At 35.5% G+C, this 15,281-nt stretch overlaps 1 protein-coding gene across 2 annotated transcripts in view; it reads right to left on the reverse strand.

Annotated features, from left to right (window-relative positions):
• Positions 1-1,050: 1,050 nt before the first annotated feature.
• LOC132149511 (glucagon receptor-like) overlaps positions 1,051-15,281 on the reverse strand; it is a 49,490-nt gene continuing 35,259 nt past the window's right edge. Inside the window, exons 6-15 of one of the 2 annotated variants that reach the window (XR_009435030.1) lie at positions 14,857-14,963; positions 14,515-14,683; positions 12,799-12,958; positions 12,631-12,691; positions 8,820-8,889; positions 7,555-7,643; positions 6,793-6,940; positions 4,936-4,977; positions 3,518-4,834; positions 1,051-3,403 (exon numbers count right to left, since the gene is read on the reverse strand). Coding sequence is in view for 1 of the 2 variants with exons in the window: in XM_059558826.1 (XP_059414809.1) it covers positions 4,481-4,834; positions 4,936-4,977; positions 6,793-6,940; positions 7,555-7,643; positions 8,820-8,889; positions 12,631-12,691; positions 12,799-12,958; positions 14,515-14,683; positions 14,857-14,963 (1,200 nt within the window). In the remaining variant the exon portion in view is untranslated. Of the gene's footprint in view, positions 4,835-4,935; positions 4,978-6,792; positions 6,941-7,554; positions 7,644-8,819; positions 8,890-12,630; positions 12,692-12,798; positions 12,959-14,514; positions 14,684-14,856; positions 14,964-15,281 lie in introns of both variants that reach the window. The other variant, XM_059558826.1, reaches the window with a different exon arrangement.

Genomic DNA, 15,281 nt, shown 5'->3' on the forward strand with positions numbered 1-15,281 from the left:
GTAGTTGTTAAGTTGGTATGGGGTAGGATTAAGGGATCTACAATATGGTCATGCAGAATAATATTACAACATGGTGGGCTAGATTTTCTAGCTATATACTGTACTCACTAAGAGTTTTCCCTTAACAAACTCCTAATTTGCTGCTTACTGATAGTTAGTAAGGTAATTTTTAATTCTACCCAGTACTTAAACATATAAACTTAAGGGATCCAGAATATGGTCATGCATTAGTATGTGGTTTAAATGAATCGATAAACAGCCATATGCTAATATGTAATATGCTACCTAATAAGCAACTAGTTAATAGTGTACCCTAATCTAAAGTGTTCTCATATGATCAAACTTTATTTTAAGGTCCAATTCTGACTATTAATTCTGACTTTTGCCTCACTAAACTCCTAATTAGCTGCTTATTAAAAGTTAGTAAGGTAGTTGTTAGGTTTATGTATGTAAAATAATCACTTTTGAACATCCCGGAAAGGCTTGTTGAGCCAAAATTCACCAACCCAATTTTATGAGAACACAAGTATTTTATGAGGGTTTAAGTGATTTTGGATGAATCTATTCGATGTGATTCACAATAGCATAAAAGTCCATCCCATAAACCTAACCATCAGTGGATCATAGACATTGCATGAAAATGCACAAATTCATACATGTTATAGCCTAATTCGCCAAAACATAAAAAGTATATAGTACAAGTATACGAAGTCAATATAACCTTCGAACTAACCTTCAAACAGTTTTAAACATCTAATCAAGGCTTTAAGCCAAAATTCACAGTATACACCAAACTGGTATCCTGAGAAAATGTAACTATTTTACAAGGTTTATGTGATTTCATACAAATTTGTACAAAGAAGCTAAAAAAAAAAAAGCATGAAGGTCCACCCATCAGTGAAGTGTAAACGGATCATACGAAAACATGTGAATTACATTGTACAAATTCATAACAATAGTGAAAGACAAACCATGTATTTTATATATATATATATATATATATATATATATATATATATATATATATATATATATATATATATTTATATATTCTTTTTTTTTACTTTAATTTATTTATTCACCATCTTAATATCACAATTACTTAAAAAAACATTACACAAACACGTTTTAATCTACAGCATGTCTGGCCAACCATACCATCAGCCCATCTACATTGCAAGAGAGCTACACGTTGACACAACACAAAACTAGAACGTACCCTTTAAAATGAGCAAAGCTTCCACACTGTCTGTTCACAGTGTAGACATGGTCTTTGAATATAATGGCAGTGTTCTAGAATTATTATTTTGCATCAGTCATTTTCAATGTGGCTGAGGTATACTATGAAACACAAACACTGTGATAAATTAAAAAAAAATAATTATAATTTGAGGGGAATCCTTATAGATAAATATACAATACACTCAACCAAAGCCACTGCAGTCAAAAGGAAAAGTATTTCAGGGGCAAACAAGATGTTTTATGACATTTTTGCTAGGACTGCCTGAGAAAATATAGTAATATATAATGACTTGAAATAGTGGCATGTTTGAGTTTTTGCCAACAAATTAAATTTAAAGGAACAGTTCACTAAAAATGTATCATTGTCAAACCATTGCATGGCATTTCAAATGAGATATTAGAATGTCAAAGCTGCTCATTTCTGTACAAGAAAAGCAGATGATATACTACCAAGCTCCAAAAAATATGTCCATATAATTTGTGAGCATATCATACTTTGATGCAACATCATTACCATTCAGATACTTAAACAATAATGGGCTCTATTTGTCAAATGTTACACAGATTCAGCTTTCCATCTCTCCTGCTTCTAAAGCATGGTCCTGGGATACTATAGCTCATTCCTAGATATTCTAAGAGGTTCTGAAGCTTGACTGCAGAGAGATGAGCATAACAGACGCTTTGCCTCCCTAACTGAAGAATTTGGCATCACTTCAGTTTTGCTACAAGACTACAATTGAAATAGAAGGCAGACCAATGTATGCATGATTTATCAACTTTCACAATTACTCTCATGCTTGGATAACATTACATGATTTAAATTTAAAAAAATCTGTTTGAAATATTCAACAGGATGTTTTGTTTTGGTAGGCAACCGTAGACAAATAAGTTAATGTTCTTTTATCCCTTGTGGCGATAAAGTATTTCTGTCTTTTGAAAAAAAAGTCTAACTGGATTTTGTTAAGTTTAGCACGCTAAAGAGTCTTTAACCTGCAGTTATTAAAAAAATTGCAACCACTATCTCACCTTTAGCACAGAAGGACTGAATTATCTCCGCCGGTTTCACTCAAAATGCAAAATTGGTCTTGACTGTTTGCAAAAAAACAAAAATGCCAGCAGTTTCTTTTCTTAGCTAACTGAACACTAACCCAGGACCTAAGTGTTTCTCTCCCTACCCCCAAAAAGCAAGCGCAGAATACACACCGTGTGCACGAATAACAGACACCACAAAACAAAATCTCAATAGGCATTTACATATATCTACATATTTAACAATTATAAATTAGAATTGTGCAAATTGCCCCACATAGTTATCTGCGTTATTTATCGTCATTATCATCACGTATTTGATGACCTAAAGAAAATATAAATGTGCATCATAATGCACACAAATGCCACAATATGGGGCATCAGCTGCTCATTGTCATTAAAGGTGAAGTATGTGATTTACACATCATTAGTGACACTAAACAGAAATGTAAAAATGAATTCTACAAACAAATGCTCTATTTTACAGTAGTTCAGATCAAGTTCATGTCAATAACTGGGGAATCCCATCTGTTAGGATTCTCATTCAAATTAAATGTATAGTTGCTCGACATCTCAACTATAGATACTAACCAGACAAACCTAAACCCTATGGTCTCGCCCCGAACTCTTTTGTTATTGTTATGGCTCAGCTGGGCCACTCAAACAAACAGATTTTGTTGCAATAATGTTGCAGAAATTACACACTTCACCTCTATACTTCACCGCAATCTCATGTCAGTGTCTTGCGGTTGCATATTTTTTTATAGCATATCTTGAATTGAGCATGACAGATATCCTCTGAGTGAAGAATCATTTTGATCGATGTTGAAGGTTATAATTTGTTCTAAATTTTCTCTTCGCTTTCTGGCTCTTGTTCTCACAGTTCCTCCTACACTTCCTGAACATCTTTCAAAGCTCTATGGCAAAGATTTGAATGCCTATTAGGAGATGAGAAGTATGCGAGAGATGAAATAGTTGCTAACTAATACTGACTCTTGAACATATCAACATGTCTGGTGGACAGTCATCTCTTCTGACCACTGACACAGGGGAATCAGATCTGTCATGCTACTCCATTAAGAAACTGACCCAGACCCTTTGAAGCATTTCACTTAGGGCTGTATTTTGCATGCTTGACCAAGCATATTTCCTTGAAGGGAGCAAAAAAACATAATTAATAGTGGCACATCCACATCTAATGTGTGCCTGATGCCCTGTTCACTATGCGGAATCTGCTTTAAGCAACTTTCACCTCTGAAGACTGGGTAACTTACTTTGCTTGGAGAATCTTTGTGTTTTTGTTTCAATATTGGAGTCTATGACCTACAGAAAAAGGCACACGGGTAATACTTGATCAGTCTATATCTATACCTTAGCTTGGCAATTAATTTTGAACAAAGACAAAGATGCTTTTAATTAAATTACACACAAACATCTGTAAATATTACATGTACCCAAAAGCGTCAGTTGATTCCAAAATATACTGTATGTGAACAAAAATGCTGGTGTGCAAGGCTTCTTCGCTTACTCAATCAGCACATGTTCTTGAATAATCAGCTTCACTCATTTTTGGCTTTGCTGATCCATCAGCACCACAATAGCATAAACCTGCATGGAAATTCTGGTCCAAGTTGGTATTTTCTACAGAGACATGTTGGGTTCCTTCAGTTTAAATGGAGCTCATGCACTCTGAAATGCATTACCTGGTTTAGTAAAGTTTTGACAAGTTCAGTTAAGTGTATCTTTTCCTAAATCTTCCGGTCATCCAGATGCGCTGGTTGTAGATGTTTTCTTGTGATTGTTCCTATTGGACCCTGCAGTCCCAGTGGGTTTTCTTTACTAAATCATCAACATCACAGATATTGTATTACATACTACTGTATATAAGACTAGAGGTAAGACTCTGTTCTTCATCATTGAGTTTTTTAGCATGTACATTTGTGCAAATCTTTCTTAGCATACTGTATGTTCACCTTCTGCTCACTGCTGATCCTGCCTGACTGGGACAGTGTCAACTGAGCATCAAGTGATGTTACGAATGGGTGCCCATCATGTCTCCATCAGAGAAGGCAGTGCTCTCACAAACTCACACATCAACACACATACACACTCCTCTTGTTCCAGCTAGGGTCAAGGTTTCAGGACCCATAGCCAGAAGCAGCAAGAGTGCTCGAGTATTATTCTGTGAGACATCTGAAGATCCTTACGCTCACAGGTTGCTCTTTGCATTGCCCTGTTGAACGCTACAACACTTTCCCCTGTCCACCATGATTATGTCCTCTGTTATCGAACTGCAGGTGGAACTATCTTGTGGTGTGGAGGTGAACTGCAATCCAGTACCCATACCATTCTGGCTGCTGGACACCAACATCTGCTTCTCTTCTGGACTTCCCAGCCGGGAGGTAGTGGTAGCGATATCAGGCAGCCGCGAGAGGTTGGTAGGAGGGACCAAGATGCTGCCACTCTTCATCTGAAGGGACTGGCTGTAGGTATGACGGTACTCCTCCTCAATGTCCCTCCCAAGCTTCCAACGTCTCCATTTCTTCAGAATCTCAGACTGAACCTGACCAATCAAGAACATGCACATAACGGTCATCAAACAGACTTGTAAAGATGGAGCCAGATTTGTGAGGATGGGTATATTAAAAAGAGTATCTAACGTACCTCCTTGTTGACGAAGCAATATAAGATGGCTACCAGCAGCCCCTGTGAACATGTCAGAGCACGAATAAGCAATTAATTTATGAAACACTTAAAAAAAAAGTTGTATAAGTGCACAACCTGCTGAAATATCCAGGGATGTGCTTCCCATACAATGACAAAACTCACTGAATAACTACCATAGTATAATGTATTGTTGAAGAAGTAGCTAGTCACAGCTGTTTCCCAAAACTGTAGTCATTTTGTCACACATCAGTTGTTTGAACCACATTGGCTCAATAATAAAGGACTGTCGTTATTAATGTTGTGCAGGTCATGGAGTGATAACTTCTGCTAATTAATCAGTTTATGATGGAATTCATGCCAGATTATTGCGATAAATAAGGAACATGGCATCTGAGGACTACTTTGCCATATTTGATCTCCATTGTTTTGCTTTATTTAGAGATGTTTGATTCAGTGACGGGTTCCCTCTTGCGTCATTACGCATATGCATATGCACACTCTTCGAAATGCTGTTTTCATTCTCTTGAAAAACTAAACTGAGCTTCAAATCACCAGTTTGAAGAGAGCTATAGTTCCAACAACACAACTTTGAGATGCTATTTGCGGATGTTTGTTAGAACTATGGTTTCGTGAATAATGGAACTTGTGATCATATATAGCTAACAATGCTTTTGGGAAACACAACCATATAACTGATTGCTGGTTCATGTTGTGTTCTGGATGCTGGTCTCAACGGGATGCTGGTTTTCCAACCAGGCTTTTTAACTGGCTTTTCCAACAAGACTTCCTTTGTTAACCAACTTCACTACAAGGTCAGACCAAACAACATTTGGTTTGATTTACCAAAGTAGGTCCTGTTCACTGGTCACCATTTTTAGTTGATCATCAAATTAACTTAAAAAGTTTACTTAACTTAAACCACCACTAACCATCATAAACCAGCCTAGATATGTAATCCTTTGGATAAAGTTTGAATCAACTGCAAAAAGCCCAGCTAAACTCTGTTTTGAGGTTGTTCATTGTCATACATAAATAAAAAAAAGCACTTTCAAGATATTTAAAAGTAATCATCAGTCTACTTTGCGAATGAGATAAACCTGACACTTTGAATGAGTTCATTTAGTGCAATCTGCAGTAAGATGTTCAAAAGCGAATAAGCATGAAGTGTCTACAGATGGACACATAACAGTCAAGTTTATGGCCTCGCTCTCTCACCCTTACCCTGAATCTTTACACATGTGAAAAGTCTCAACAGGGCAATTCCTCCAGGCAGATAATACAAATTCGACACATTGCAGCTGCGCTCCACTTGAGTGTCATTACCAGTTTGTCAAAGGGTGAGTCCGCCAATTTGTAGCATTTGCTTTCTCAAAGCAATTAGTCCTGATATTGTAAATAAGCTACAGAATATCAGTTTGTTTTTCTAAGCTGCTGCCCAATCAATGGACATTTGAATGCATTGCTAATTTGCAATATATGAGGCTTTTAGACACATTTTGGCAAGGTGAGGTGTTTGGCAAGAGATTTCTCTGTTTAGTGGCATATCGAGAACAAAACAATTTGTTTGGAGTAATTTTGAGCTTGTTATCCATCTGCTAGTGAAGGTCAGACTAATGCAGCATTTAAAACTGAATTTACTTGAGAGTGCCTTTTAAATTCCAATTCAATTCCTGGAAATGGCTTAGTCTAATGAAATTGTTCTGTTGTCTGTGTTGATCTGATTCGAACTACAACTCAGTAGATTCCTTGTTCTAGCATTCCACTAAAACTTCACAAATTGAAAGGAGAAAAATTCTACAATTCTGAGTTTTGCTCAACCCTGATTAGAGTGATGGTGTATTAAGACTTCCTGACCTGGAAGGAGTTGAAGAAGAGGTCGATGAAGAGCTTTGTGAGGCGCAGGGATAGAGCACCATGTGAGGTAGACTCATCAGTAACAAATGAAAACAGGACCGAATGGATCCCAAGTAATGGAATCAGGGTGAGGGTTGACTTAGCAAGCCTAAAATTGGGAGAAAAATACAAAGATAGGCAGTTTATCTGGAATCAAATGCACAACATTGTGCAAATGCTCAAAGTTCACCCAAAATGAAAATACAGTCATCATTTTCTCACCCTCAATTTGTTTCAAATCTGTATGACTTTCATTATTTTTTCAATATAATATTATTTTATACTTATATTTACAAGTACAATAAGTATGAAAAATCTGTCCATCTCAAATCTGTTTCACAAATGCTATGATTAAAGCAATGTGCAAGCATGCAAATGATTAAAGTATGGTGGTTTGTGTGCAATAGCGCATTACATCATTGTTGTCAAAAACCATATCTCTCATAACCGACTGTGGTGCAAAATGCTTCAATGCTCTGAAATGAAGGGAATTTAAGATTATCAGCAAATAACTAACAATTTTTTATATGTTCCTCATCTAAAGCTATTGATTGGCTCCAGAATACCTGTCGTATGGGCTACTTTTATTGCGCAATTAGTTTTTCCATCATCAACATTTCTTATTTTGGGTTCTAATGAAGCAAAAGGAACTCAGGCTTGGAATAAATGATGCTATGCATTTCACTTTTGGGTGAACTAACCCTTTAACTGTAGGACACCTACCGGAGCTTGTAGTCAGAGTATCTCATTTGGTGCGCCCTCAATTTGGACACAAGGATCTTGATGATGTGTATGAAGATGAAAAAGTTAATCTTGACAGAGAGAGAGAGAAAAATGCCCTGATTAAGACCATTATGTCACAAAACTGACACAACAGTTTCCTCACAGCACAACCAATGACTCAAGACTCAGATGAGGGACTGGGGCGGTGAGGAGTGTAGGGGGAAGGAAGTCAGCAGGAACAGCATTCATAAAGTCCAGCTCTGGTAGAATTCAAACATAGGAATTCCTGCCCACTACAGGAACACTAGAGACTAGGACAGATACACAGAAACATCACTGCACATTTCATTATGGCTGCCTGGCAATTTTGCACAGTAATGTGCCTTTCAACGCAATCAAGTGAAAATAAAACACTGGAGGAGGGGGAAAGCAGTTCTTTGAAATCATAGCTGTAGACCCTACAAGGCAATTGGGTGTGATGTGTGAGCGAAGATGGAAATTGCAGGGCATAAAATATTTACTCTACTGTGTTCTTTATATTCCTTCAATTATGGCAAACAAGACACTAAAGCCTGGGTCATACTAGTGATAGCAGTATTATCAAAATTCTTACTATGGTGTGCATGTTTTAGGCAAAATATTAATTTCGTGAATGTGGATTTTAATTGAAATGGCCACATGCTGTTGAATTAGAATGACAGAACAGGACATCTCATTACAGAAATTCATTAGTGGTTTAATTATATTTGTTTAGCCTAAGAATGCCAATTTATTCCCTGATACATTGAATCTTTGGTAATACTTTAGGTTTGATTTGTTAACATTAGTTAAGTTAACATGAATTAGAAATGAAAAATACTTCTAAAGCATTTATTAATCATAGGTATTGTTAATTTCAACTTTTACTAACACATTATTCAAATCTGAATTTGGATCAGTTAATATTATTTAATGGGCCGGAGCTAACATGAGCTAACAATGAACAACTGCATTTTTGTTAACTAACATTTAAAAAGATACTGAAACAAATATTTTGTTCATTATAAGGTAAAGTTAGTTTATGCATTAAATCATGCCCAAATTGATTTGATTCTGAAGCAATATTTACACTGAAGCTGGCAGCTTCATCTAGATAATCAAGGCTAAAATGCAAATTTGATCTCATGTTGACTTCATGAGGTTGGAGGTAAAGTTTAATTAGCAGTGCTCTGACTATGGGACACTCGGGCAGATATGTACTGTACATGAACAAGACTCGCACTCACCAACACGGCCAGCAGGATTGGCGAACGAATTATCCACCAGTACTCCATGTTAATATTCTGCACCCAGCATCTGATCAACAACAAGAGATCAAATACATCATAGTACATGAGCAAATATATGGCCAACTATTGTTCATTAAATATAGTCAATACAGACAAACGTTTACTGAAGCAACTTCAGTTTACTTGATTATCCATTGATCCATGATTTCCATTTTTTTTTAGAAAAAATCATGCTAAATGTATCAAATATAAAACAGGCTTTTGTGGAAAAATGCTTTGTAATGTATGTCTCTCAATCATCATTGTATTGCAATGCATTTTTTTTTGCCCTCAACAATAAAAACTGCAAAGCTTTGATAATAAAACTAAGTAGTTAAATACAATCTTACTAGACATATTAATCTATGTGAGATATAGAGTGAGAACTGATTTTATGAAAGTATTCTGTTGTAAATATCTCATTGATTTGCAGTACAAGCTATCAGAATTTAATCTTGCATGTTATTGCTTAGTTTTGGCCTCTTAATAAATTTAGGTGTTTTTGAACCTCAAGTCTGAGCTCCATATTCTTTCTATGAGTTATAAAAACCTAATGCATGAAATGTTACTTAACACAAATCATACATGCAAACTTTATTTCAGATATTTGCAATATTTTGTCAAGATGTTCTTGTGGCTCCATGGTAGTGCGTTGTTTTAGCAGCGCAAAAGGTTGTGGGTTTGATTGCCAGGCAACGCACATAATGGTAAAAAAAAAAAAAAAAACTTATAGCCTGGTGAGTTGCGACTGCTAAATGCATAAATATAGGCTTATTCGTTAGAGTTTGGATTAGGGTTATTTGCTTGCAATTATGCATAATTTTCTGTTAATAGTATGGTGTAACATGTAACAAGGAAATACCATGTAGCCAGAATCACAGCACATTCAACACCCCATAACTCTCACCGTCCCACCTGTGGGACGCTTGGCACTCTTTTTTGTTGTTGTCTTTTTCTCTAAGAAAATTTTAGTAATCATCATCATCATCAAATCATATATCATTTGAAAGCTTAGACGCTCAAGATTCATCCTGTGAAAACCATTTTGAAATCGGACATTGCTTTACCATGGAAATGGTACTTTAAAATCTAATGGCGGTCACCTCCCCCTTAGTGGGCAGGGCCAAGTGTCATAAAACATAATGCATTACGGTCTTCTAGAACCAAAACTTTTTATAATCTTGGCAACAAACATATCATTGGAAAGGTCTGAGTCTCAGGATTTCATATTTTTGACTTATTTTGAGATAGAAGTAAAATTCACAGAGAAATCTAGAGAAAAATTCATTAAGCAAAATTCAAAATAGTTTTGATGACTCCCGGTGGCTGTGTGTGGTATGACGCCCTAAATAAAATCTCACAGGAACCTCAATTTTTTTCATATCAACTTCAAATTTATAACATAACTTATTTAGACACAAGGCTTTATTTTTATACCAATTTTAGAGTAAAAACTGTTATGTAAAATATTTATAATAAATAAAATATAATAAAATGAATATAGCGCATATTATTTTTAGTACATTTAAACTTCTATAACTTTTTGATACTTAAATATTTTGAAAAAATTCCACTTTTGCAAACATCTGCTAATTTTCTTCTTTAAAAAGAGACCAACCTTATGTTTATATTCCAAATTGTTCATAAATTACAGTAATTTTAGTTTGGATAGTGCACTTTAATGCCTATTTAAAAAATGGGGGGTGACAGTTAAGGGGTTAAAGAATTAGGAAAATTCTAGTAGAGAATACTGTAATACTGTTCAGAATAATGTTCATAAAGGAATGCTATCTTACTTTTTTCCCCCTGATGCTCTACATGCACTGTGTATACTGCCACTGTGAGACACCAATGTGTCCCTGAGCAAGACACTGAACCCCTAGTTGCTCCAGAGGCGTGCAACCTCTGACATATATAGCAATTGTAAGTTGCTTTGGATAAAAGCGTCACATAAATGTAAATGTAATGTTTAAAATTCTGGCCTACAGTTTATTACTTGCAGTTCATTAATCACACTTGAAATGGAAGGTAAAATTAAGTGCATTACAGTGTGCTGTTCTGTTGCATACTGGACATTTTGACTATCACAGTAGTAATTCAATGCATACAGAAAACCTGCACACTGAAAATGCAGCATTATCTCAGTATCTGGAGTGATAGTGTGGAATTAAAACCCAGCGAATGAAACAAATAGCCTCACAGACACATAACAGATGACATGCTGACTGAATGGGGATAATGCTCACTTTATCAACAGGAAGGAGTGATTCTTTTATCTGCACAGGACGGGTAAGTTCAGATGGATGGATGGGGTGATGAGTGCGGGAGAGTATAAATCTGTCCTCAACCCCTAGCAGGCCATGACACATTAAAGTGGAGTCACAGATATACAAACTACACGATTTATGTCAGTCTCTGTGCCTGCTATAAAAAAAAAGGCCTGGGCTACAGAGGTACATTTATTTATAAAAACAGAATTTATTATGTAAATAAAACACTTTTTGGGTGACCTATTACTTTAAGGGTGAACTGAATGTCATGTTTTCGGGACACTCAGCTACATGTCAATTGCAATTAAATAAAAATTTATTACAGCTTAAAGTTATATATTATACAATTAGACAACTTTAGAGTGTTTTTGACCTTTTTATGCCATTTCATAACTTCTTATGTTTCTGAAATATGGTTAACTATATACTTTTAAGATCTGAAGCACATTCAATTAAATTAAACACACAGTACTCCATTTTCACAGACGATTTATATCGAACACTCTTAATATATTCACAGTCACTTGGCTGATGCTAAAAAAAAAACAATTATGATTGATTACAATATTTGAAATCTTTTTCACTTGTCCATTAAGTCCTAACGACTGCTATTATACGAGTTTTGTGACTCACAAGACTGAAATATTTTCATGAGAGTGTCTCCCACATTAAGGAGAGTAATTTCACAACATCAGAAGTTCAATTCATTTCCATGAATCATTAAAAAGATTACATCGAATGATACAAAATTTGAAACGGAAGTGCCAATGTGTGCCAATATGTATTAAAATATGTTAGTACTCAAATATGCATGCAAAAATATGTCTATTTGACCGAAAGGATGGTTGAAGCAGAAAAATATCAAGATATTATTTTTAGCTTTATCATCCAGCTCTAACAGAAAATATATAGAAAGTGCAATGTTTAACTATTACCATATGGAAAATCTCCTTCATGTACATTTTACATTTAAGGGACCAACAGGGTTTCATACTAGAGTGCTACTTACAATACATCTGATGTATAGCAGGCTAATGTATGCGAATTACAGTATGTACTGTAGTCAGCTTTTAAATTAGATGAATATGGCTGAAATACATACTACTGAATATGTAAACAATGCACCCACAAAGGGTCATTGAAATAAATTTACATCTTGAAAACCCTTCCAACAATAATTTGTAAGATTTATGAGATTGTACAATGCACTGTGTAACTCAATGGCTGTTAGAAGCAAGACTTGTAAGCCTGGAGGGGATGGTGCAGGTAAATAAAATGCTAAATAGTCATTTATCATAGCTGAAAATCTGTGTAGCATCACTGCATTTGACAGTATCTGGGCAGCATGTGTTCACAACTTATGTATTTGATTTGTTATAAAACAAACGCTACAGTGACAGAGTACTGATGTCGGCCAACTCAAAAACACACTGACTGTTTGACTGCACTGGCTTTCATCAGCCACAAACACACTCTTCCCACACGGCTCTAGAACTTACTCTTCATTCTCATACAAGTACTTCACGATCACCCACGGCAACACAAATATCAGAGGGGCACCTGAAGGAGAAAGAGACACAAGGCATAAACCATCTGCCGCGCTCTGTATGAGGAAGCTCTTAAACCCAGCTAATGAGTTCACAGAGTAAAAGCCCTGAACCTCTCACCCCAGCCAATACACTGGTAGATGCCGAAGTAATTCCTCTCCGTCAAGACTGTCACGACCAGAAGGCTGTGCAGGTAGATGCCCTCCACCAGCAGCCAGTAGTTGTTAGCTAGTATACTGTACTGCATCATCACCATTGCAACTCTGCAGCCGACCGCCGTCTGAAACGCAGAGTTTATTGGTCACTGAAAGCTTTCGGATAAATTGTAACCCACCTCCTCCATTCAGATTTGCACAGTAATCTATATTATACTATATCTATATTAACATGCATTTCAAAGAATATTCCTGATCATTTGCAATACACTGTAAGGTTTATAGGCAACATATTAGCATACAAAGTGCTTAAAAGCAGAAAGTTAAAGTTTTTTTTGTTTTAGTTTTTTTTTTTATTAAATGTCTTTCATGAAAACTCCAACTTCATGAGTAAAATGTTTGAAATGTTTGCCAACACAAACCTTCTTTTGGCTTTAAAAAAACTACTATTAGGATTTACTGAAGACAGTAAAATTAATAGGCATGGCAGTTATTTTTGCAGCTTAACTTATTATATAGCATTTGTAAAAGATGCAACATTTATGGGAGGAGATAATTTAAATGAATCATGCAATGTCATATACTGAGGTTTGCTGTAGTCAATTTACTCGTTTTGCATAATTTAACGGCCAAAAATGCATGTCTTAACCCATGTTGTGCTTGACATATCTGTGTCAGATGCTAATTTGATCTGGTTGAGTCTATGTTCAGTAATCTAAGGATTGTCAGAAGATCATCCAAAAACTATTAGATATGGGATTGTGCTCTCATGCTAATTTGCATTGTTTAGTGAATCTGGTCATAAATGCACATAATATGCTACACATTAACATTAGATACCAAAATAGTTATAATTTTTTTTTTTTTTTTACATGAATAAAAGTTGTAAATGCCAAAAGTTGTTAATATATCAGAAATATATATTCGGACACTGTTTCTTTAAAAGTAGAATGATGCTTTTTTCTTATTGAAAACACATCCAACAAGAACAGAAAAATCCCCTAATTGAAGAATTCCCACAACATGCTGTCCATAGACATTCAATTGTAAATAACCCAGAATATTATTTTGAAAATAATTACAAAGGTATAGGATTATTAAACGTGTATCAATCTAGAGATACACAACACATTTCAAAAGTTTGGGGTTTGCAAGATTCTTAAAAAAAATAATTTATACTTTTATTCAGCGATAATGCATTAAACTGATGAAAAGACATTTAAAAAAGAGAGCGATTTTCTATCTCCAATAACTGCTGTTCTTCTGATCTTTCTATTCATCAACAAATCCTGAATTTTGTTTTTTAAAAGTTCCCACAAAAACATCGAGAAGCAAATGTTTTAACATTGCTAAGACATGTCATATTAATCATCATATCAGAATGATTTCTGAAGGATCATGTGGCACTGACGACTGGAGTAATGATGCTGAAAATTCAGCTTTGCATCACAGAAATAAATTAAATAGAATACATTTTAATATATTTAACATTTCAATTGTAAGAACACTTCACAACATTACCATTTTTACTATTTAAAATAAATGCAGTTCTGGTGAGCATTAAAAGACTTCATTCAAAAACATTAAAGATCTTACTGCCCCCAAACTTTTGAATGTTAGTACAGTATATTATTATCTTTTAATAATAACAATAACAAAGAAAGACAGCAGGTTATTGGACCTCGTTTTTAACCAGCCACTCCACCTCCAGTTCAGCGGTGAAGTCCTGACCAACATGGAAGTCATCAGGCCTTTCTAACATGGCATCTTTGATGAGAATAGAAGAGGCTCGCAGGATGAAGGAGGCAAACAAGTTCATGTGGATGTTGTTTCTCATGCAGTGCAGCTTCCTGCGGGGATCAGAGTGCAATGAATAAAAGTCAAAAAGCATTACATTGTTCGCACAAAGAAGCCCAACTCCTTAACCACCAACACAACCAAAGTTTCTGAAACTGATGCTAAACACGTTTTCAAATTAAAGTGTATGCAGAAGGAATAAATTCCCAGTTGGCTTGAATGGTACCTAAAGGCTACCAGGATGCCCAATGCCAGCACCAGTGCCCCGAGAGACAGGGAATATCCAATGGTGTACATGGTCCTGAACTGACTGAGGACCCGTCCGTAGTGTTGCTGCACATAGACATACAAACCATCAGCTCAGACAGTGACACTACTGAATTTAAGGATGGTTAGACTTACAGTCCTTACATTGGTATGAACTGTAGAAAGGTCCAAGATCACATCTTTATTTAAAACTCACAACTTTAAAAATTGTTTTATGAATTTTTTGTCCACTGAAACTAGTCTTTGGAAAGATGTTTTGTCAGCTGAACAATTGGTATGAAGTTAAACAACAGTTCAATCTATTGAACACATTGTAATTCTATTGTATTTCAGTATACTTATTGTGCTGTAACATTTAAATTCTATTTTGATAAAGGTTTTCAG

This window comes from Carassius carassius, chromosome 9 (genome assembly GCF_963082965.1).
Source record: "Carassius carassius chromosome 9, fCarCar2.1, whole genome shotgun sequence".
Taxonomy (NCBI): Eukaryota; Metazoa; Chordata; class Actinopteri; order Cypriniformes; family Cyprinidae; genus Carassius; species Carassius carassius.